At 50.5% G+C, this 23399-nt stretch overlaps 1 protein-coding gene across 1 annotated transcript in view; it reads right to left on the bottom strand.

The window, feature by feature from the left end:
- Nucleotides 1–376: 376 nt before the first annotated feature.
- Mmel1 (membrane metalloendopeptidase like 1) overlaps nucleotides 377–23399 on the bottom strand; it is a 25928-nt gene continuing 2905 nt past the window's right edge. Inside the window, exons 2-23 of the mRNA XM_036178105.1 lie at nucleotides 14601–14669; nucleotides 13929–13988; nucleotides 12829–12990; nucleotides 12525–12605; nucleotides 10882–10977; nucleotides 10252–10370; nucleotides 9672–9737; nucleotides 8317–8451; nucleotides 8152–8241; nucleotides 6534–6670; nucleotides 5659–5752; nucleotides 5003–5131; nucleotides 4393–4491; nucleotides 3950–4033; nucleotides 3467–3570; nucleotides 3104–3162; nucleotides 2594–2713; nucleotides 1983–2116; nucleotides 1811–1876; nucleotides 1209–1304; nucleotides 869–945; nucleotides 377–777 (exon numbers count right to left, since the gene is read on the bottom strand). Coding sequence (XP_036033998.1) covers nucleotides 678–777; nucleotides 869–945; nucleotides 1209–1304; nucleotides 1811–1876; nucleotides 1983–2116; nucleotides 2594–2713; nucleotides 3104–3162; nucleotides 3467–3570; nucleotides 3950–4033; nucleotides 4393–4491; nucleotides 5003–5131; nucleotides 5659–5752; nucleotides 6534–6670; nucleotides 8152–8241; nucleotides 8317–8451; nucleotides 9672–9737; nucleotides 10252–10370; nucleotides 10882–10977; nucleotides 12525–12605; nucleotides 12829–12990; nucleotides 13929–13988; nucleotides 14601–14669 — 2177 coding nt within the window. The 3' untranslated portion in view covers nucleotides 377–677. The remainder of the gene's footprint in view (nucleotides 778–868; nucleotides 946–1208; nucleotides 1305–1810; nucleotides 1877–1982; nucleotides 2117–2593; nucleotides 2714–3103; nucleotides 3163–3466; nucleotides 3571–3949; nucleotides 4034–4392; nucleotides 4492–5002; nucleotides 5132–5658; nucleotides 5753–6533; nucleotides 6671–8151; nucleotides 8242–8316; nucleotides 8452–9671; nucleotides 9738–10251; nucleotides 10371–10881; nucleotides 10978–12524; nucleotides 12606–12828; nucleotides 12991–13928; nucleotides 13989–14600; nucleotides 14670–23399) is intronic.

Genomic DNA, 23399 nt, shown 5'->3' with positions numbered 1-23399 from the left:
TGACGGCAGTGTTCACCTTGATGTCCTCCCTTTATCCAGGGACCATCTGCAAACGGTTAGCAGGCAATGCCCCCTTTGCCATCTAGACCATCTCTGGCTTCCACGTTCCACCTGCTGCTCCCCATGTCTTGAGGTCCCTCTGCCAGGTACTGACATGAGTCACCAGGATATAGGTCAGGTCCAGTCCTGGAAGCCCAATCAACTGAACTATAGACCAGAGGGTGACCTCTAGTGGCATCCTGGTCTCTTCAGGGTTCGTAGCACCAGGATTCTGGTCAGAAACCCTTCTCCCTCAGCTGTAATTCTCCCCCTGGCCACAGCTGCTTTTACCTGACCACCCACCTGGCTCCTACATGAGCAATGCAAAGTCTTCTTTGAAGCGTTTACTTAGCTCAAGTCTGAAAGCTCGAGGACATTTAGCCGCGCGCTATGGAGAGGGTGGAAGACAGCTGACAGCTTCTACAGGGCTGCTGACCCTCACTGGCCTGAAGGGGCGCGGGACCAGGCACCACTCATCCCAGGTGTGGGCGGGCGGCTGCACTCTAGGCCAGGTGCCGAGGGCTGGCTGGTGGCTCCAGTGGCCTTCAGGCAAGGACTTGCACATCTCTGCCAGCTGCACCTTTCACAAAGCCTCTGGGTGGCAGGTGGGCGTGGGCCGCAGCATAGCTCAGCCTTGGCTACCAGATGCGACATCGCTTCTTGGGGTGCATGGGGCTGCCCCGTGGGCAGTGGAATGCCTCAGAGAAGGCGGCCAGGTTCTGTAGTGAGCCCAGTACCCTGTGGACCAGCAAGTCCAAGGAGGTCTAAGATGTGGGGAAGGGCCAGGGCAGGGTCAGGATGCATGCTTGCTTAGGGACTGTACACTTACCTGTACTTAAGAGGACTGTGGACATCAGTCTTGATAGACTGGACGGCAAACTCAGGCCTGTAGGACCCACACCATACCTAGAGGTATGTGAGTGGCTTGGTTACTGGCCTGAGGGCTGGAGCAGTGCCCTCTGTAGTAGAGAGACCAACAGATTCCTTCCTTCCACATCTGCTGCCTCCTCCCTGGCTGGCTTCTCATTACCAGCTTCAGTGTTTCTCTAGGAAGCCTGCCAGACCTGCTGGTTCTAGTTTTGGGGTGTCGTAAGCTCGTGGAGCCCTTGGATGTATCCTATAGTGGGCCCTCCAAAGCTGTGAGCGTGGGGACCAGGATTAGGAGTTACCTGGGCATAGTTGACGAAGAAAAGCTGGGTATAGGTCAGGTTCAGTCCTGGCAGTCGCTGGTCCCTGCCGCCTTCAGTCAGCCACTGTAGGTAAGCCTGCAAGCACCAAATTGGGGCTCGGTCCAGCCAGGCTTCCAGAGAGCCCCATGTAGAATGATCTGGTTCCAGGACCTTCCCTAGGTGGGTACCCTGCCTCCCCAGCTTAGGGCTACTGTGTAAAAGCCAGTTAATTCTTCTGTAGCCTTCTACAGGCCTATCTAACAGCTCTGTGGGACCCTTGGCCATATAGCTACCACCTGGAGTCCACCCATATGGGCTCCTGGTATCCTGTGTGCTATTCCCAAGGCTGTCTGTCTATGTGGGCTGCTGAGGCCCATGGTCATGTTGTCTCTACCCTGTATACTCATTAGGAGACAAAAAATGGTTCCTATATTAGCTCATGTGGGAAATGGGTGAGATGTCAGGTATACAACCATGGGATTTGGGTCTCTGCTTCCTTCCCAGTCCAAATGGAGGATTTTTAGGACACAGGCCTAGTTTGGGCATTACCCTGCCATGCAGAGACTGTCCCAACTCCCGCTGAGGATTCTGCCAGGGCCCACCTTGTATGCCTGTCGCACCCCGCCATTGTCAGCGATGTTCTCTCCGAGAGTGCTGAATCCGTTTACCTGCACAAAAGAGACAGGATGGGGTGCAGCCTTGCCTTGGCCCCATCTTGTCCCCTGGGGCTGGGGCTGGTTGCAGGTTCAGAGCTACTGCTAGTGATATGCTTACATTCTGGTCGTCGGCCAGGTCCCAAGAAAAGTTGCCATACTGATAAATCATGCACTGTGACTGTTCTCGGAAGTGCTGGGCCGAGAAGTTACTCCACCAGTCTAGCATGTTGCCGTTCTTGTCGAAGTTCCGACCTGTTGGCAGCGGACATTGCACATTGTCCCCCTGTTTTCACTGCCCTCCTGCACCCCTCTAGAAAGGCCAGTTCGGCGCCTGGATGTTTAGACACTTTCTGCAGCAGCTAGGGTTCAGGGGTTCTGAGCACACGGCACCATGTTGAGGACTGCTTAGGAGAGCTTCCATGCTTGCCCCTGAAAGCTAGGACCAGGAGCCTCAAATTCAGCTATCTAAACCGGGTACCCTCATATGATCTCCCTGGCTGAGCCACATGGAAAAACCAGCTGAGACATCATAGATGGTGTCAGGTCCTAAGAGTCAAACAGGGCAATCCCTCCAGGGATGGAGACCAGGCAAGGCCCCTGTCCAACTAATCTGTTGAGAGATTGAATGGATGATCCCAGGCCACTCAGGAGAGATGGGAGTGTGTGTGCGCGTGCGCGCGTGACTTACAGGTGTATCTGTGATTGGGGCACTCCCATATGCCCCTTTACCATTGTCATCAAAGCCGTGTGTGATCTCGTGCCCGATCACCATCCCAATGCCTCCAAAGTTCAAGGATTGTGGTTGCTCCTTGCTGAAGAAGGGTGGCTGGAGAATCCCGGCAGGAAACACTGTTCCCAAAGGGAACAAAGAGGAACTGTGAGTGGGTACTTCTGTGTGCAAGGCTCAGGTGGGCACCTCTGCTGGGCCTGCCATCTAATGCTGCAGCCTAGGAAGTGGAGGTTAGGACTCCCTGCCCAAGGTACAGGCAGGGAAACTGAGGCTCAGAAACTAAAATCGGAGTGCTAGAGTGATGCCCAGTGTCTTCCCACCCATGGCTACCTTACTGATACACTCTCTGACAGTCCCTCTGTGTCCCTTCCAAACTACAACCCTTGAGGTTGGCCACAGGGCAACATGAAAGAGACTGGGACCCACTCTCCTTCCGGGGTTAGACTGGGGGTTTCCTGAGCAAGGGTGAGGGGCTGTATGCTGGCACTAGAGAGGCAAGGTGGGCTTACCAATCTGGTTTCTGTTTGGCGAGTAGAACGCATTGACTACGGCAGCCCCGATGATCCAGCTGTGGTAAATAGACTGGTCATTTGGAGTCCACATCTTCCAGGACCCTCCCTAGGGTCCCTCTGCCCTGGCTGACCACATCCTGCCCTAAAGAGGCCCATGGCAGAGTGGCCAGCTAGTGTACTGTCCTAAGCCAATCCCAGGGTCTGGTTCCTCTCTGAGTCCCCCAAAACAGAGGGTGCTGAGGAGGGGAGGGCTTAGATCTTGTGTCCTCTTTGGCTGGCATCAGGCCAGACTTGTGCAGCTGCCCCTAGCCAGTGGGTGAGTTCTGTGTGCCAGGCTAGCCTTGTAGCCACTCCACTCACAGGTTCTGGTCCACTTTTTCCCGAAGCTTCTTCAGGCTCCTCTGGGCACTGGCCTTGAGGTTCTGAAGCCCATTCTCAAAATATAGTTCCTCTGAGAATATCAACTAGGAGAAGAAAAGAAGCCTGGTATGACTGGCACTCAGGCTGAGTCCTCAAAAGTGTTAGAGGGAGGGCTGAGGGTTGGGGAAAGGTCTCAGCACCCACAGGTCAGCTGGCATGTGGCCCTCAGGCTCCTGCAACGGGTAACTGGGGGGAAGGTACTCAGGTTCTGAGCATTTATGTGACTTTCAGAAAGTTTAGTTTCTCTGGGCCTCAGTTTCTCTGTTAGCAGGGTGAAATTAGAGCCACTCCAGGGTGTAGAAGTATGGCTGAGTGAACAACCAAGAGAACAAAAGGATGCAGACATGGAGTACCCCCTCCTCAGGGGTGTTTCAGGGTAGGGGGTTGGGGGAGGGGCCAGGCAGAGCACTGATGGGTACGCACACTGGAGTATTCCTCATCCAGGTGCCTATTGTGTTCTTCCAAGATATAGTCAGGGTAGCCGATCTGTTCCCGGATGTTCATAGCCTGAACGGAGGAGGGACAGCTAGGATCATCCACCATGGGAGGGCCCTAGTCCCACAAGCTAGCTCTGTTCTCTACTATGTGGGTAAGGGGGTAACAGACATGTTCCCTCATCAGCTTGCAGAACCAGACACGTAGCTCTGTATGGGTCCTCAGGAGTCAAGTGACTGGTTTGTCACTGGGCCCAGAGGAGCTTGGGTAGTAGGTCCTAGTCTCAGACCATGGAGCCCATTTCTGTTTCCTGGGGTTTCCCAGGCATGACACCTATTCCAGCTTCCCTCCCTCTAGGGCTGTCTTTCCAGCAGAGGGTCCTGACCACAGGAACTCCCCTTGGGTTTTCACGCAAGTTGTAGCTCGCCCACCTTTTCCTGGGCCTTCTTCTTAGATTCCTCATCCATCCAGTTCAGCTCATCCAGGGTATCCACAAACACGGATCTTACCTTGTCAATCAGCTCTTTGACCTGAGGGGATGCATATCCTCATGACCTAGGCTGGTCTAGGGGGAATAACCAGCATTCCAGGCTTGGTCTAGGACACTTTTAGGATGAGGCCGGTGCTGCCCTGCCCCTGACCTCCTGGGAGGTGTGTGGCATTGATGTGGGGTGACTTATCTGGCTCAGAGTTGGACCCTCACAGGTAGGTTGGAGGCTTGCTTGCCATGGGCTCAGAACCCATACATACAATCTGTGCCTTTCCCAGGGGCCTAACAGGGTCCAGGGCTGGAGCTCATGGTCAGGAGCACCTGGGGGCAGGGTTTTCCTTGACCTTCCTCTGTTCTGGAAGGGACTGGTATTAATGCATGTCCTTCTAGGAGTCACTGAGTCAGGGGAGGGAATAGGGGTTAAAATGGCTACAAATGGGAGTCACCGGGTGAGGTTATGGTGATGGGGCTGGTATCCCTGCCAGGAGGCTGTCCCAGGGTGAGCTTGAGAGATGCCACGGACAGTGCCCATTGGAGTCAAGGTTACACACCATTTCCTTGCTGTCCTTGGTGAAGGCCTGCTTGATGTAGAGGGAGCCCACGGCGCTCTCCATGTTGCTGTTGACATAGCTGACACACTCCCGCCAGCGCACCTCCTCCACGGTTGTGCCGTACAGCGCCTGGTGTGTTTATTTGTTTACTCACTCATCATTCTATCCCATGAGCCAATGCTTAACTTTCCCAGGTCATGTCTGGGGCCCTGAGCTTGTGAAGCAGGCAGATCCTTCCATCATGGGCTTCAGGGTACCCAAGAGGGGGACACAGGATGACTCAGACCAGATGCTGGCCGTGGACATGAGAAGACCACTGTGCTGTTTTGAGGGGACTTGTCTTTACTCTGGAAAAGCTAGGAACCCACTTAGACCTGGTGGTCTGCCTGGACACTACCCAAAGCTTGTCCTAGTCTCTTTATGTCTTGAAAGCCAAAGTGACCTCTATCAAGCAACTCTCTACCATGCCTGGTCCCTCCTGTGGTCACACTTGGTTTTTGACAGCCCAGGCTTCTGCCTTGTTGGCTTTTGACTGTTAACTGTCCCAGAAGGACCGGGGCCTTGTCTATCAGGTTCTTATCCCAGACCCCAGTGATGACCGTGCATGGCCCACAGCTTATGCTTAACATCTTGAGATGAATGAATGATGCACCCACCTTGCGGTAGTGCACCCTCGCATCTTTGAATCTCTGGCTCAGGCTGCTGATGCGATCTAGCACCAGGCGCCAGACCAGGTAGTTCTGCATGGTCCTAGAGGAAGAAGTGAAATCGGACAGGTGAGTGGCTGTCTGCCAGGAGAGAAAACACAGGTTAGCCAGCAGGTTCTACACCAAGCAGGGTTCTAGATTCTCTAAGAATTAGCTTGTTTGTCCCTCATGCTTGATAGGATTCTGCTGTGGGATAATGCTTTTGTACACTGGTTTAATAAAACACTGATTGGCCAGTAGCCAGGCAGGAAGTACAGGCAGGAAGTATAGGAAAAGAAGCAGACAAGGAAAATTCTGGGAAGAGGTAGACTGAGTCAGGAGATGCCAGCCTGCCGTCCAGGGAGCAGCATGTAATGGCACAGAGGTAAAGCCATGGAAGATGTGGCAACATATAGATTAACAGAAATGAGCTGAGTTTAAGTATAAGAGCTAGTCAGCAATTAGCCTGAGCTACTGGCCAAGCAGTTTTAATTAATATAAGCCCCTGTGTGTTTACTTGGATATGAGTGGTCACACTTGGTTTTTGGATAGTTAATAGTCAAAAGCCAACAAGGCAGAAGCCTGGGCTGTGGACTGGGTAGGATCCAGAAAAACTTTCAGCCACAGGATTCACATCACTAGGGTGAGGCACCATGGATACCAAGATTGAACCTCTGTGTCCCTCACACCTGAGAAGTACTTGGTATCCTCTCCTGAAAGCAGTATCTCTCTGAGTGAGTGTGTGTGTGTGTGTGTGTGTGTGTGTGTGTGTGTGTGTGTGTGTGTGTGTATGTGTTATGGAACAAAACTCAAAACTGCTGTGGAAACCTCCCCCGCCCCCTCACCGTGCTGAGTAGATGTCAATGACATCTTCAAGGTTCTGCAGGTAAGGGATTCCATAGACCACCACCTCCTCATCTGGTAACAGATCGATTTGGACAGAGGACAGCACACTTTGTATGAAGAGGGTCCAGTTAAACCCCTGCAGAGAGAGAGAGGTGGGGAGGAAGAGAGAAGTGGGTGGCCCTTGCGCATTTAAGAAACTCAGCTCCCATTGAAGGACATTTGAGAAACAGGTGAGAAAGGACTGTAAATAAGAATCAGGACAAAGGGCGACATTTCCCCAAAACATGTAGGCTGTGAAATTGCTAAGAGTCTATGCAGAATATTTGAACATTAAGTGTAGTTGGAGAATTAGTGGACAAACATGGTTTAGCAAGAATGATCCAAGTAGAAGATATGATAGCCTTACATGTTACATAAGCTGGATAGTTATTTATGCTGAGACTTGAACATAAGCCCCATGCATGTAAGGACAGTGCTCTACCACTAACTCTACTTACCTCATGGCAGTTTTTGTTCTCAGTAAATATTCCACACTGTTGAGCTTAATGGTGTACTTTAATTACTTTGAAGAAAAAATGTTCGGAGACAGGGTCTCTAATCAGGCTGAATGCTCTTGAACTTACCCTGTGTGTGGGTCCCCCCCCCCCCCGAGACAGGGTTTCTCTGTATAACCTTGGCTGTCCTAGACTCACTCTGTAGACCAGGCTGGCCTCAAACTCAGAGATCCACCTGCCTCTGCCTCCCAAGTGCTGGGATTAAAGGTGGGTGCCACCATGCCAGGCTTAAACTTACTGTTTAATTAAAGATTTTAATTTTTTCTTCTGTGTATATGGTGTGTGTGTCTGTGGGTGCTTACTGAAGCTAGAAGAGAGCATTGGATCCCTAGATTTGGAGTTACAGGTAATTGTGAGCTGGAAACTGATGTGGGTGCTGGGAACTGAACTCTGGTCCTCAGAAAGTGCAAGTTCTTAATTGCTGAGTAATCTCTGCAGCCATGACCTTCAAATCTAGGGACTTGGCATGTGACACACGAGTTGAAGGCAGGGCTCTCTCAGGGTTCACCTGTCTTATCCTTGTGCAGAGCTATGGATCCAAGTGCTTATTTATATGTTCTGGCTAGGAGGAAGGGGCTGCAGGCCCAATCACCTACTTTTTTTTTTTTTTTTTTTTTTTGAGACAGGGTTTCTCTGTGTTGTTTTGGTGCTTGTCCTGGATCTTGCTCTGTAGACCAGGCTGGCCTCGAACTCACAGAGATCTGCCTGGCTCTGCCTCCCAATTGCTGGGATTAAAGGTGTGTGTCACCACTGCCCGGCCCCAATCACCTACTTCTGACCTGGGCCCTGTCACACTGTGATCTCCTCCCTCTGCCATTAACCCTGTCCCACCCATGCCCTCTCTCTGACATGGCCTTTTTGTAGCAGCTGTATCCTGCCCTATAGAGGAGGCCTGTCCCCCTGGAATTTTTTTTTGTGTGTGTGTGTGCTCATTTAAAGGCATTATCTGTCTGGGTGCTGCCATACGGTCCCCTTAAGGCAGGAATAGTTGTGTGGAGAATGAGTACCCAGGTGGGTTGGGGCCGGGTCAGTGCTACTTCCTGGGTGGGTGCCTGGGTCTCACCTTCAGACTAAACCTGTCCTGCAGCTCCACCAGGTCCATCCTGTGGTATAGGGTGGTGACATCATGCCTCTCCTCCTGGGGGACTGTGGCCTGTGTGGGAACTAGGGGTCACACGGTGTGGCACTCAGCACCTAGCCCCAGCCTCCCAGCGTGGCCCTGCCTCACATTGGCCAGATGTGCCTCCAGCTCCAGGACTTTCGTCATGTCCTCCTGCACCAGAGTGTTGTCCTTGGGTAGGTTCAAGTCTTTCCTCAGCATGGTGGCCACTGACATCATGAAATGCAGGTAGGCTTCCCGCACCTGGGCCAAAGGACGATGGATGGAGCTGGGCGGCTTTGGCCACCTTGGCCACCATGGAGCACTCTGTGGGGTGGGGGTGGTGTGTGACATGGTATGTCCCCTGGAAACTTGTCCCTCTAGCCTCCCCAACATGCTCTGGCATAGATAGCACAGAATGGAGCATGGAGACTCTTCACACCACACCCAGCTGACACTAACATCTTGATCCCACTCTAGGGACAAGCCTGCATATGGTCTTTGTGTTCTGTGGTCTGGATCTACTCCCTAAACTTGGTATGAAGTCACATGTCCTAGCCATGCCATATAGCTCAGGACCAAGCTCTGGTCACAACTCCTTTTTGCTGAATGACCCATGCCCAGGCCTCTGTGGGTAGGGACAGTTTTTCAGGGCTGCACAGTGCCAAGTTGGCCTCCGCAGGTGCTCAGTAACTCTTTAGCCACTGGTGCCAGGATGAGGTTGGACTGCCCCAGCCATGATTAGCTATGAGGTGGGAAATTGGCTTTTTAAGTTGTACCATCCAGTTGGACATGCTTCCTGGTGCCCATTCTTGGAGGGGCTTTCCTCACTCTAGCTGAAGCTAAATACTGTCCCATCCACTGGTGCCTAGCTCTGCCAGCTGCTAGATTGGACTGGGGGTCACACATGAGCTTTGGGGATGCTCCAGGTCCTAATTTTCTGTATCCTGCTACCATCCTTCCTTCTGGCTTTCACCCACCTGTCAAATCCTGGGCGGCTCAGTGCCTACTCGTACTTCCAGCCCTGCTGTGAGGGTCATTCCTGCCTCCCACCTTTTCCTACCCTGTTCCTGGTCAGATGTCTTTGCTGTTCCTGCCTTCCTTCTGTCTATCCCAATGCTTCCTTCTACCCTGGCCATCCTGGGCCACTCCACAGTTGACTTCTTTCCACAGATACAGGAGCAGACTCTGAAGAGCAGTCCCAGGGCCTCTGCCTGCTTCCCAAACACTGGGCTTGATTCTGCATAGCTGAATGGACTGCTGTCCAGATGAGCTCACTCACCTCAGGGCTGACACAGTGTGGAAACTGGGTGTCCATGTTTGTGTCCCCAGTGCTCAGTGCCTGGTCACATACCCATAAGTGCATACAGAGGCCGGTTGTGGGGAGCAAGGCTAGTGGACAAACAGGAGTACTGAGCCCTAGTGGGGGCCAGGATATGTGAAGGGAGCTGCATCTGACCTGGGCCTTGAGGACCCTTGCTTACCTTGTGGTTGGTGCCTTCTTGGAAATAGTACTCCCGGGATGGCATGCCCAAGGTGGGCTGGTCTATCTGGAAACAGAGGATGTGACTCCTGGTGGGTGGTGGGGATCCCTGCAGCCTGGCTGAGGTGGGCAGCAGTCTCCTGCCCCCAGGACTGTGCCTGGCAGAATACTGGCTTCCTGTGGAAGGCAGATGCTTCCAAACCCAAGCCTTTCACTGACAGAGAGGGGCTGGATGTGGGGGGGGGGGCACAAGTCCCCACATGAGAGACTTGCTTCACAGTCTGCCCCAAATGGCATCTGTGTGTGCTTCTCTGACCCTCCAGTTATAGCTTCCGGAGGTCTCCTGCCCAGGTGCCAAAGACCTCACTATGGGTAAGAAGCAAGCTAAGCATAGGACAAGCCCCACTTAGCACAATTCACACTGTGGACTAAGCTGTGGACAGAGAACACATACATTGGGCTCACAGATTCCCCACAGCCACCACCCTATCTATCTCCCTGCTCTGCTGCAAAGCCCAGAGTTAGGCTCAATGACCCTGCTGGTCCTGATCCCCACCCTACCCACTGAGGGTGTTGCATACATAGATGACATGCCGGCTGGAGTTCTGGTCATCATTCCAGATGAAGAGGTCAATGAGGACGCGCCTGTTGAACTGTGAGTTCAACAGAGCCAGCTGCCGTTCCAGCTCCCACTTGGGACCTGAGGAGTCAATATCCATGCTGGAGACCAGATAGCCCCTCTCCAGACAGGGAACTGTCTCCTAAGCACAGCATTCTGGGAGTATAGGAAGCCCTGCCTGGCTCAGGTAGTGAATTCACTGTGAGACTTCGGGGACTGAAGGATTATTCTCCAAAGGGGCTTATAGGGACAGTTCTTCAAAGGTCCATAGGGAAACAGTGACTGAGAGAATCACTGTGTGTGGGTGGGAGATGCCTTATTCCAGGCATTATCCCTGCCCCTGAGTTAGAGGTGGCCACACCCTGAGGGCTGAACAGGGGTGTGAGGACTGGTGTCTAGAATACTGGGAGGAACGCCCCAATGCAGGTACAGGGGACCAGCCACAGTGAGCCCCTCATAGATGCCACCGACTCCCCAGTGTGGAGCCTAAGCTTGTCTCTGAGAGGAATGAGCCTCTTGGGGCTTTCTAAGAGCAGGTAGCTAGTCTGTGGACAGTTGTGGGGTTTAAGTCTGCAAACTTGCCTGTACTTACCCATGGTCTCAGTCCACTTGTCCATGGCCACAGGCCAGCCTCCTACCACATCTAAGATGTTCAGCAGGGGCTTAGAGTCTCTCTTCTCTATCACACCTGAGAAGAAAAGGAGTGGATGCTTACTCAGACTCTGGTGGCTCAGGTACCATGACCCATCCTTACAGGCTCAGCTTTAGGTCAAGGGTCGCAGTGAAGCACACCGTTCCCTGGGGTAAAGGAGGCTGGGGACGTGGTGGCTGGCAGAAGAAGAGCAAGCCTAAGAAAAGTGGTGGTCAGAAGGGAAGCCCCAAGACAGAAGGTGTCTGGGCAGGTGTGGAGTCACACAGGGGCCACGAGACTTGCTTCTGTAACACAATGGCAGTCTAAAGGCTTGGGCTAAAAGCCCAGAGCAGCTTCCCTCTAAAGAAGTGCTTTTCTGACAGGAAACTTGGAAGAACTTCAGGCAAAGATTAGGTACAAAAGGCACATCTAGAAGTCACCCTAGGTACAGGAAAGGACCCTCGGGTGACATTGGCAGTGCCCTACATACAGAGGAGGACCCTCGGGTGACAGCAGCAGTGCCCTAGATACAGAGGAGGACCCTCGGGTGACATCGGCAGTGCCCTAGATACAGAGGAGGACCCTCGGGTGACAGCAGCAGTGCCCTAGATACAGAGGAGGACCCTCGGGTGACAGCAGCAGTGCCCTAGATACAGAGGAGGACCCTCGGGTGACAGCAGCAGTGCCCTAGATACAGAGGAGGACCCTCGGGTGACAGCAGCAGTGCCCTAGATACAGAGGAGGACCCTCGGGTGACAGCAGCAGTGCCCTAGATACAGAGGAGGACCCTTGGGTGACAGCAGCAATACTTCAGAGCTGGCAAAAAGAAGGGGCTGATGTCCATGGTCATGGTACATGGCAGGGCTGAGAGGCCACAGGGAAAGGATGATGGTTCAGTGGATAGAGAGGCACCAGATGAGTCTGATGGAGGTGCCTAGCCCCAAGACGTGTGATGAGAGGAGGCACCCCATGCGGTTTGGCAGTGGCTTATCTGGCTTTCTCTGTGTGGGTTTAATTTGGAAGTAGGGACAAAATTAGAGAAACTGTCATAATAGGGTCATAAGTGGAGTCCTGGCTGCTTCGGTCCAGTGGAGCAGGGTTCTGTGTGGCTGATGGGCTGGGAGCTGAGGCAAGGGCTCAGGGTTCTGTTCACACACTGTTGTCATCCTGCCTTGGATACCTAGCCTTTCAGGCAAGAAATTAAGTAAATGTGAGAATCTGGAGGACGTTGTCTGTGCCTTGTGGGTATTGGCCACATGGTTTATGGAGATAAGACAGCCCTGGCCATGCCCAAGTAGGGGTTTCAATGGAGATAATCTCATAAAACCACAGTCCCGTTGAGTTCCATGGTTGGTACACAGGAATCAACCTCAAACCTCTAGGAGATGCCCAGGGATGACAGCTGGCCCCAAGTCTGCAGCTCAGCAGACAGGAGCAGTTCCTTTGGACTATGTAACCACAGGCTAAGGTTACAAAGCACAGGGCAGCTGGTAATGAGCCTGGCCAGGTGAGGCACAGCACACAGATACTTTGTATATGCTCTGCATGATGCTCACACCCATCCCATGGCGCTTTGGTGTGCCCTGGCAGGAGGTTCCACTCACTTTCGTTCATGCAGGAGCGGTACAATATCTTGGCCTTTTCCACAGCTGGCCGGTCTTTGACATCGGAATCCTCCAGCACCCCTGTGGGCAGAGGAGAAAGCCTAACAGAGGTTAAGGTGACTGCTGGGGCCCCTTCTGGCCCTGGACAAGCATCATCAGGCTGCACAAAGGCACACCAAAGTCACAGTTCACTCCAAGTCCTAGGCAGTGATGTCTCCACTGACCCTACTACCTAAATGTTGAACAGGAGCCCGCCCAAGGCTCAGTGACACCTCTATGCCCCAGATGGTTGGCCATTCTTTACCTTTAAGGATGACCTCCAGCTCATCCCGGAGAATGTCAAAGACACTGTATCGGGAGTTGGTCTCGGGGATCACATGATGCCGCAGCCAGCCTCCACAAGCATACTGGTAGAAGTTGTCACAGGGCTTCTTTGATTTGTCCATGTTCTGGAGGATTCTGGCAGCTGTTTACGGGGGGGGGGGGGGGGGGAGGGAGGAGAGGGGACCCTGAGTTGTGGACATCTTGACATTGTCTCTAAGTCTGAGAGACAGTGTTGCCCTTTTGGGGACAGTCTGTCTGAGATTTAATATCCACTATTAACTTGCTGGCAGCTACTAACTTGCTCTTGGGCAAGTTAGTCACTCTCCCTGAGTCAAAGGGAGGCTAGAAACACTGGAAGTGTTGCCCAAGGGGCTTAAGGACTGGCCACTGATGAGCAACAGGACCTTGAACCTTCCTGTCTCCTCCCTCCTGAGGAGCTGATATTGTCGATAGTTCCTGCTCACAGCAAAGGCCCAGCTGGTGGCCCTGTGCTCTAAACTGGTATCAGGACCCTGGCCTCCTGGCCATAGCCCTTCTGCTCCATGCAGTTCCAGTGGCCTCTCACTGTCCCTCAGGGGAGAAAAAGATCCCCCATCCTGTCTATTGCCTTGAGGTTTATTTTCTTGTCAGAAGGGACTGCTGTGTCCTAGGATTCAAGGCATTTTGGTGACAGGGTCCTGAGCTATGGGCTCCGTGGCTTTGCTGACTCTGCCCAGGAACTGCCTGGTCTGGGGCTCTTGCAGCTGGAGATTTCAAAGAATGCATCACTGTGGGGCTCTAGGACCCATTCAGACAAGAACACCTGTTCCACCTTCTCCCCATAATACTTTTTGTTTTGCCTCCTGCAGAGGCAGTCTGTGGCACACAATTTTAAGACAAAGTCTTGGGAGAAAATGTGAAATAAAAAGATATCCTTTAATTTGACTTTGTTTTCTATAAACAGACAAGAGCTCTTGGGCTTTTACAACCCGACCTGCGTGGGGGCCTGTACACGGGAGCCAACCTCAGCCTACGGGGCTGCTCAGCTTGGCTTCAGACAGCCCCAAACAGCACCGTGGCCACCCTAGGGGAGGAGCTCACCTGCCATCACGCAGCCTGGGGTGGTGCAGATGTCATTTTTCTGTGATGACTCTTTGACAGCTGGAGGAGCAGAAGGAGGAGTGTGAGGTGTGGAGAGTTGGAAGGGATAGTACAGAGGCCCGGGTATACACTATGCAGGCCTTGGTGAGATACAAGCTGGGGTGGGCGTGGCAGAGAATAACAGGGGCAGGGTAGATGGGGTGGGCCTCCATTCTCCCCCATCCTCCATGGACACCTCCAGGATAGGTCTGAAGCACAGCCTGGTCTTCCCCAGGTGAACCCCAAGTGTGAATTTTACTTACAACAGTGACCTGGGATCCCCTTACAATTCCCTGCCTCCATTGACCCCCTATTGTGGCCCAGAACCCTCAGGACTAAGGCTGCTCATGCCCTCCTACCTTGCTGTCCCACCAGCTCTAAGGTACTGTACTATCCTACCCTGTCCTTACCCTGTAGTCAGTACACCAACAGATGGTATCAGGCTGGCCTCATTAGTGGTACCCAGATGTGCCCAGCTGCATACAACAGGCACTGGAGACTGGTGTCCCTGTCAATATCTTCCCTTCCCCATCCCTCCTGGACTCCCTGGCCATCTACATTACCCTACCCATGGCAGGCCCAGATACCAAGCCCACCTCCTTAGGGCTGCCTGGCAGGGAAGGCAAAGGCTACCTCGTTTTACAACCGTCCTCTCTTCCTGGGAGAAGCGTAGTCGGCTAGTTAAGAGGGGCAGCGGCTTCCCTGGGGAGAAACACAGTGCTCAGCCTCCTTCAGTGACTACCCCGTAGAGCCTGGGGGTCTGGTCATGTCAGTGTTGCTACCTGTGTGCAGTGTTGCGGGCTCTAGTGCTCACCACACAATGAGAGAACTGAGACAGGGGGACCATGGAACTTAGTGTCCAGTCATCCTCTCTTTTATTCCCACCCTCCTCCTCTTCCTCCTCCTCCTCCTCCTCCTCCTCCTCCTCCTCCTCCTCCTCCTCCTCCTCCTTCTCCTCCTCCTCCTTCCTGCTAGGCTTCAATGTCTTGCTATTCCTATCTTCTTATCCTTCTGGAACTACCCAGACTCTGCCTGTCTTCCTGGGCTGCACTTACAGAAAGCTTCTCTTGCAGCCCTACCACAGGAATAAATAGGCTAATTTAGGGAAATAGGTCCTTGTGGGCAGGGGACCTCCCTAGTGGCAACCTTCACCCCCCCCCCAACTACTCTCACTGCCCGCTGAAGGTTCAAGGCTACCCTCCTTGTCCCTGTTTCTCCACTGCATGTGGAGAGGGAAGCTGCTTAGCACAGAAATCTTCAGGACCTGGAGTGGGGTTTGGGAACAAGCAAATCAGGCCTGGCCATCTGGTTTATGGGGTTGAGGATCCCCATAGTCAGACACACAGACCTGTGGGGAGCAGGGAATAGGGGGTACCTGCTTGGCTCCTGGCACAGTCAGCACAGAAGGTGCTGGAGGTGCTGACAATGGATGCTCCTCAGGGCTAGGCAGTGCAGAAGGCCATTTGTTCTGCACATGAGGATGTTGCAAACCAGATCTGACTTGGCTGTGATGCCAATGTGGGCTCTGTCCTCAAATAGCCCCACCCTGTCACCCCCAGTCTGAAGGTGCCCTTGAGGGAAAACTTTTGAGGGTCAATCTGAGCTCCTGGGATAAGTAAGTCGATTCCTCAGGCCTATAATGGAAATGAGGGGTCAAGGGAAAGGGTAGGATCCCTGAGCTTTGGCTGTCCTGTGGGGGTGTGCCCATCTCAAGAGCAGAGTCTGAGGGTGAGATCTCATAGAGTCACACCTCCAGTGAGAGGTATGTGACCAGGAGGAGGGTGCATCTACAGACTCAGTACAAACCTTTGAAGCCACTGTGGGTGAGTTTAGGACATCCCAAGGAAGATAAGGACACAGAAGCACAAAAGAGCAGGAGTCTATACATGAGTCCTTCCCTTCCCACAGAAGGGAAGAGTACAGGGAGGGAGGCTGTGCTGCAAGGCTGGTTGCAAGTGCTTGGTGCACACATGTGGGCTGCTGTGAGGAATTAGGATTACAGGAGTCAGATGCAGAGGGTGTGTGTTCCCTCCTATTCTTGTTCACATAGCCTTCAGGGAGGTTGTGGTGATGTCCACTGGCAGAGGAGAACAGAGAAGAACCTTCCACTTCTAGCCCCCAGTGAAGCAGGTAAATACTGTCGACAACCAAGACGGAACCTCAGTAGCTCAGTTAGTAGAGTGCTTGCCTAGCATAGGCACAAAGCCCTGGGTGCTGTCCCAAGCACCATATAAACCACATGTAGCACTTAGGAGGAAGAGGCAGGAGAATTAGGAATTTAAAGCCACCCTCAGTTATATAGTGAGTCTGAGGCCAGCTTCCTGGGCTATATGAAACCCAAAACATTGCTAGGCATGGTGATGCACACCTCTAATCCTAGCACTTAGGAGGCAGAGGTAGGTGGATCTCTGAGTTTCTGGCCAGCCAGGGTTACATAGTGAGACACTGTCTCAAAACAAATAAACCAAATATATACAAACAAGCAAACAACAGCACCCCCCCTCGCAAAAATAACCATTAAAAACAAAAGAAAACTCCAAACCCTAACCAAGACAAAGAAACCAAGAGGAAACCCCAAATGGTCAAAAGGAGTGGAGTCTGGGTGACCCCACTATTAACAGTCTGTGCAATGGCTGTGGTCACTAAGCTGAAGAGTCTTGCAGAAGAGGTGGAGAGCTTACAGATGTGCCACGTGCTTCAATGGGCAAGTGGAAGCCACAGGAAAGAGCAGGATGAAAACACAGCGTGAGAAGTGAGGTCACTGAGAGTGTTGGAGATTCTCAGGACCACTCAGGAGAGAGACAGGAGGGCCAGGATTTCAAGGCTAGCCTCTCTGAATAGCCAGTTTAAGGGTACATGAAACTCTGTCTCAAAAAAAAAAAGTAAGGAAACCCTGTCACAGGTGTGACAGTCATTGAACCCTACAGAGGAAGTATTAATGTCAGCACACGCCAGTCAAGACTATGCAAACCTAAACAAAACACAAAAGGAAAGGGAGGAAATGAATAGAGGGAACAGTTACCAAAGCCTAGAAAGTTAGCCAAGCATGGTCATCCCAACTGTTTAGGAAGCAGAGATGGAAAGACTGCTAGCTCAGGGCTAGCCTGGGCTATGTGGTGAGATCAGAACTCAGAGAGAGATGGAAACAGCACAAGAGTGTCTGAACTAGAGCCACAAGTAATAGCTGGCCAGAATGGATGGGATTCCAGGAACGATCAAATTCCCTTGACGTCCCTTGGTGTTTGTTTAGCAACTTCTATGGTGTGCCAAGACCAAAAATACCTTGAAGGTTGGGAGATGGCTCAGTGGGCAAGAATTTGCCATACAAGTATGGGACCTGGAGTTTGGATCCCCAGGACCCAAGCAAAGACCAGTATGTATGATGGCCCACCTACACTCCCAGTGATTTCTAGGTGGAAACATGGGGTCTCTGAGGCAAGCTGGCTAGCAGAACCTGTGTGCTCTGGGTTCAAGTGAGAGACTCTGCCTCAACACACAAGGTTTAGAATGACAGAACAAAACACCCAATGTCCACCTCTGGCCTACACACACACACATACACACACACACACACATACATACACACACACCTGTACATATATGTGTGCCTACACATATGCAAGCATATATATGTGCACACATGCATGCCACACAAATACATAATAGTCTTCACAATCCCTCTGAAAGTTTGTTTTCCTAAAATTTTGTTTTCAGAAACTTAAAAATTCCTTGACTTGACTAAGACCTTAATTTAATAAAGTTTATTTTATGTATATGGGTGTCTTTGTATGTATGTCTGTACACTACAAGCATGCCTGGTGCCCATGGGGACTAGAAGAGGGTGTTGAATCTCCTGGGTCTGGAGTTACAGATGGCTGTGAGCTTCTATGTGGGTGCTGGGAATTGAACCTGGATCCTCCAGAAGAGGAGCCAGTGCTCCTAACCACTAAGCCATCTCTCCAGCCCCTAAGACCTTAATTTAAATTATTTATGTTTTTCTTTTTTTTTTCCTTCAGTCTCTCTCTTGGGGAAAAAAAAAAAAACAAACTACAGAGGGTCTGGGAAGGCCAACCATTCAGTAAAGTGCTTGCTGAACAACTGAATTTAGATCTTCAGTGCTTGTATGAGGAGCTGGGCATGGTGGGTACCACTGCCATTCCAGGATCCCCAGGGCCTTCCACTCAGACAGGCTAGTTAATCAGTGACCTCAGGTACAGTGAGAGACCCTGACTCAAAAAATAAGGTAGAGAACATGGAGAGATGGCTCAGTGGTTAAAAGCATGAACTACTCTTGCAGAGGACCAGAATTCAGTTTCTGGTTCTGGGGTATCTCACTCCCTCTTCTCACCTTAGAGGGAAACTGCACTTGTGTGCACATGTCCCTACACAAACATACATGCGTGCAAAGAACTAAAAGAAATATATAATACCTCTCACCTCCACATCTGAATGCACAGTACATGCACATATATGCACATATGCACACTCATCACACATGCACACATGAGAGACAGAGAGAGAGAGAGAGACAGAGACAGAGAGAGAGAGAGACAGAGAGAGACAGAGAGAGAGACAGAGAGACAGAGAGAGAGAGAGAGACAGAGACAGATACAATGATGGAGAAAACACATGTTCCCCTGAGGTTGAGTAATCTGCTGAGGAGGTGGGTTATGAGGCAGGTGTGGGGTGTGAGTGTGTGAGTGTGGTGTGGCCAGGAAACATCCTGAGAGTCAACATGAAGCTGTCCCAAATGGAAGCATCTCAAGAGGCCAGATGGAAAAAGCACATTCTCAGAGGGAAACTTCCTCCACTTACATCACATAGGAGGCCAAAGACAAGCCCAGGTGGATGTGAATTTGTGTGAAAAGAAGTTGTCCATACATTAGGAAGAACATTGAGCAGAGCCTGGAGGAGTTCAGATATGGGGCAGAGGGGTACCCACATGGCCTGCTTTGGCTGACAAAATGAGGTGGGTGTGGCATGCTCCAGTTCCCTCTCTCTCTCTCTCTCTCTCTCTCTCTCTCTCTCTCTCTCTCTCTCTCTCTCTCTCTCTCACACACACACACACACACACACACACACACACACACACACACACTACACTACACTAATAAGAAATACAATTATAAACATTTTTAAAAAGGGAAAACATGTGGGCTGGAGAGATGGCTCAGAGGTTAAGAGCACTGGCTGCTCTTCCAGAGGTCCTGAGTTCAATTCCCAGCAACCACATGGTGGCTCACAACCATCTGTAATGAGATCTGGCGCCCTCTTCTGGCCTGCAGGCAATATGCAGGAGGAATATTATATAGATAATAAATAAATAAATCTTTTTTTTTTTTAAAGGAAAACATGTAGTTGTTGAAGTCTATAAACAAACCCAGAATGGATGGATTCCCCGGCCGAAGCGAGACATAGTGAGCTAGAACTATGCTCCATGGATTACCAGGAGTGCAGGGCAAAGCCAGGGAAAGAAACTATCACAGAAAAACCGAGCATCAGGAAGACTGAAAAAAAGTGAGTCTATAAGCAACCAAAATTTAATTCCCTTAATTTATGTATTTATTGTTTGTGTGTTTGTATGTGGGGAATGCATATAGGCACAAGTGGGTGGGGGCCAGAGGTCAATCTTGGGTGTTGTTTCTCAGGCACTGCCTACCTTGCTTTTTGGGATGGGATTTCTCAGTGGCAGGGGGTTCACCAGGTATGATAGGTTAGGCTGGCTAATGAGCTCCAGGGATCCTTCTGTTTTTGTCTCCCCAATAACAGACACTCAAGCATGTGCCACTGTGCCTGGCTTTTCTATATGACTTTTGGGGACTGAACTCAGGTCTTTGTTTGCACAGCAAACACGATATTGACTGGGGTCTCTCACGGCCCTGTTAGCAGAGAAGGAGTGGACAGGGGTGATATATGAGAGATTCTCCTCTCCTCTCCTCCCCTCCCCTCCCCTCCCCTCCTCTCCCCTCCTTCTCTTCTCTTCTCTTCTCTTCTCTTCTCTTCTCTCTCTCTCTCTCTCTCTCTCTCTCTCTCTCTCTCTCTCTCTGTCTGTCTCTGTAAGCCATTCGAAGTGATTGAATTGTTTGGAGGAAACAATGGAGATGCTGATTTCCTTAACCTTTTATTTTCTGATTGTTTTAAACGATTTTTTTTTATGTGTGTTGGTGCTCTGTCTGCATGTATGTCTATGTGAGGGTGTCAGATCCCCTGGAACTGGAGTTACAGACAGATAGGAGCCATCATATGGGTGCTGGGAATTGAACCCTGCTTCTCTGGAAGAGCAGCCAGTGCTCTTAACCTCTGAGGCATCTCTCCTTAGCATTTTATTAAGTAAAATATGTACCTGGAATTTATGGGAGAAGTTCTATTTTTGACATCAAAACCTACAACAGAGCGTTATTTCCTTCTTAGAAACCACAACAAAAGCCAGACAACCTATTAAAAACCACTATATTTTTTGGATCCAATCTAAGAGTCAGCCACAAGATGAAGAAAATGACATTTGAGAGAGTTTGGCCAGTTTTGGGGAGAGATGGGACACACAGATGGCTTCACCCTTGGTAGGATCTGGTAGAGAAGTTTCAAACAAGGAGTAGGAAGAGGTCAGCCACTTCTAGATCAGTTGACCACCCCATGTGGGAGTGCTCCCATTTCGCTTCCAGAGCATCCATGCATGCCAAAGTCCTCTCCAGATATCTTAGACAATTGCCTGCGAGGCTGATGGAAGATCTCAGACGTCTCTAGAGAGCCTGCTTGAGAGAGGAGCCTCCCTGAGAGAGGGGGGAGTTTCCATTGATGGCAGGGAGAGCCAAGAAAGACAGAAGGCTCAGCAATGAAACTTCTGCTCGCCTGGATGCATCCTGAAGGAAGCAAGAAGTGTACACTGCTGGGGAAAGATAAACCCTCCAGGCCAGCTGAGCAGCTTGGCTCTGCAAGAGGTGGGGAATAAGACACGATGCCTGTGGGAGAGCAACAGGAGAGTCTGTGGGCCCCTGAGCTCAGACCCACCTCAAGCTGGGGTCTGCTACCACCACAGAACAGGGGATTCAGCAAAAGCCACCTTCAGCCCACACAGAAGCAGAGGCAGTGACGTTGTGACAGAGCTACTCCCTGAGCCTCCGACTCCTGGGCATGTTTGCAGCCAAGTCCAGCAGGTCCCACAGGGAGCGTCTGCCCGCAGCCCAGGACTAAGCAGCAAAGGCAGAGTGGCCTTCCACAGAGTGTACTTGTCTGCTTCTGCCAGAAACACAGGGGCGGGGCTTTATCCATCATATTAGGGGTGGGGTTTTATTTATCATACTGGGAGTAGGGCTTTCAAGTAATGGAACCAAGTTATTATGGCCTGAAACCTCTGAAGCTATATCCAAAAATGAACCTTCCATCCTTTAAAGTCATTTATCGTGAGTACTTTGCCACAGCCCTGGAGAGCTGACTAACAAAACTGAGAGGACTTGTCTCTGACTCCCGCTCGAGGGCTGAGGATTGGCTGACTTGTGTAAAATTAAAGCTGTTTTCTTTTAAAAATTGATTTTGAAGAAAAGATAAGAGGTGCCAGGAAAATGATCTTAGAAGTTAGAGATGTATCTTGAATGGGCTTACATCTAGGGTGATCCTATCCATTATTTTTCCTGTTGCTGCAACAGAGTACCCTGACAAAATGCAACTTTGGAGAGAAAGGGTTCATTTTAACCCACAGAGGGTTACATGGCATGGCAGTGGGAGAGTGAGGCTGGCCTGCCAGGCAGGAAGTAGGTTGATTACATTTCATCTGCACACAGGAAGCAGAGAAAGAGAGCAGGAAGTGGAGCCAGGTTCCATAACCTTTCCAACAGTGCCACCAGGTGGGGACCAAGTATTCAAATGCCTATGCCAGGCGTTTCAAATCAGAAGCACTACAGGACTAACCTGATGTTCAACCTGCCAGTTACATCCTCTGGATAACCAGCAAACGATCTTAAAGGCACTGGTTGAATACAGGTGTGAGCGTTTGTGAGGTAGGGACAGAAAGATCAGAAGTTCAGGATCATCCTTGACCATATAGATTCCTGGAACCCATGTAAATATGGAATGAAAGAATCAACTCCAAATGTAGCCTCTGACCTCCACACCATGCCACACATACCCAACCACATGCACACAAAATAAAATGGACTTTCAGGGATAAAATGGTTTATCCAAAATTTTGACCTAGCAAAAGTTAAGTAAAAGACAAACTCAAAACCCAGACATCATGGCTGCAGGAGGAACAGCTGAGTGCACACAGCAAGCTTCCTGAGAAGAGAGTGCCAAGTGCTCACGTTCAATCCTCTTGACCCACGTAGTGGAAGGGAAAACTGACCCCTACAAATTGTCCTCTGACCTTCACGTGCGTTTATGACATGCCCCATCTCCGACTATACACATAAAATGTGTTGGAAAATTGTAAAAAAAGATTGTTTTGTTTTTACTGTTTTATTTTTATGTGTATGTGTGTGTTTTTGCTTGCATGTATGTCTGTATACTACATGTGTGCCTGATGCCTGCGGAAGCCAGAAGAGAGTATCAATCAGGTCTCCTGGAACTAGAGTTACAGATGGTTATTAGCAGCTTTGTGGGTGCTAGGAATTGAACTCCTGTTCTCTGGAAGAACAGCCAGTGCTCTTAATCACTGAGCCACCTCTCCAGTGCCATGTGAACAGATTTAAAAAAAAAAAAAAAAAAAAAGGCAACAGAATCCAGGGTCAAGAGCATTGCTAAGATAAGATCACTGTGTAATGACATGTAGTGGGCTGATTCTGTATGTATACCTAAATATAAAACTGCAAGGACAAAGCACTCAAGCACATAAAATAAAATAAACAAGTAATAATTAATGCATAATTTCATAATTAATGAAACTAAGTTTATAGATTATGACTATTTGATGGCAAGTGATTGAGGAAAACACCGTACAGTCCTCTTTTTTTGAGATTTTATTTTATTTTAGGTGCATGGGTGTTTTGTATTTGTGTATATCTGTGTATCATATGTTCTCCTGGTGCCTGTGGAGGCCAGAAGAGGGTATCAGATCCCCTAGAATCTGAGTTAAGACAGTTGTGAGCTGCCACGTGAGTGCTGGGAATTAAGCCTGAGTCTTTTGGAAGAGAAGCCAATGCTCTTAACTGCTGAGCCATCTCCAGCCCCTTCTGGCTAAATTTATGTTCATGTACTAATCTTAAATCGGTAAGAAATTAATCCTTGATACCATTTCAGGAATTTGACAACTCTCTAGTGCAAGAATTTCACACATACTCCTTTTAATAACTATCTGGAAGATCAAGAGGCTGAAAGAAGCAAATATTATGGGGGCCTTCATTGAACTCACAGGCACCTATGGACACTGTCACTCAGCAGGTAGGGATGGGCACAGCTCTCGAGTGCATCTGGCCTATTTTATAATTTTCTTGTAAAACA

The sequence above is a fragment of the Onychomys torridus genome, chromosome 2 (genome assembly GCF_903995425.1).
Source record: "Onychomys torridus chromosome 2, mOncTor1.1, whole genome shotgun sequence".
Taxonomy (NCBI): domain Eukaryota; kingdom Metazoa; phylum Chordata; class Mammalia; order Rodentia; family Cricetidae; genus Onychomys; species Onychomys torridus.
The sequence above is the reverse complement of the archived record's forward strand: the minus strand, read 5'-3'. Positions and strand labels throughout refer to the sequence as shown.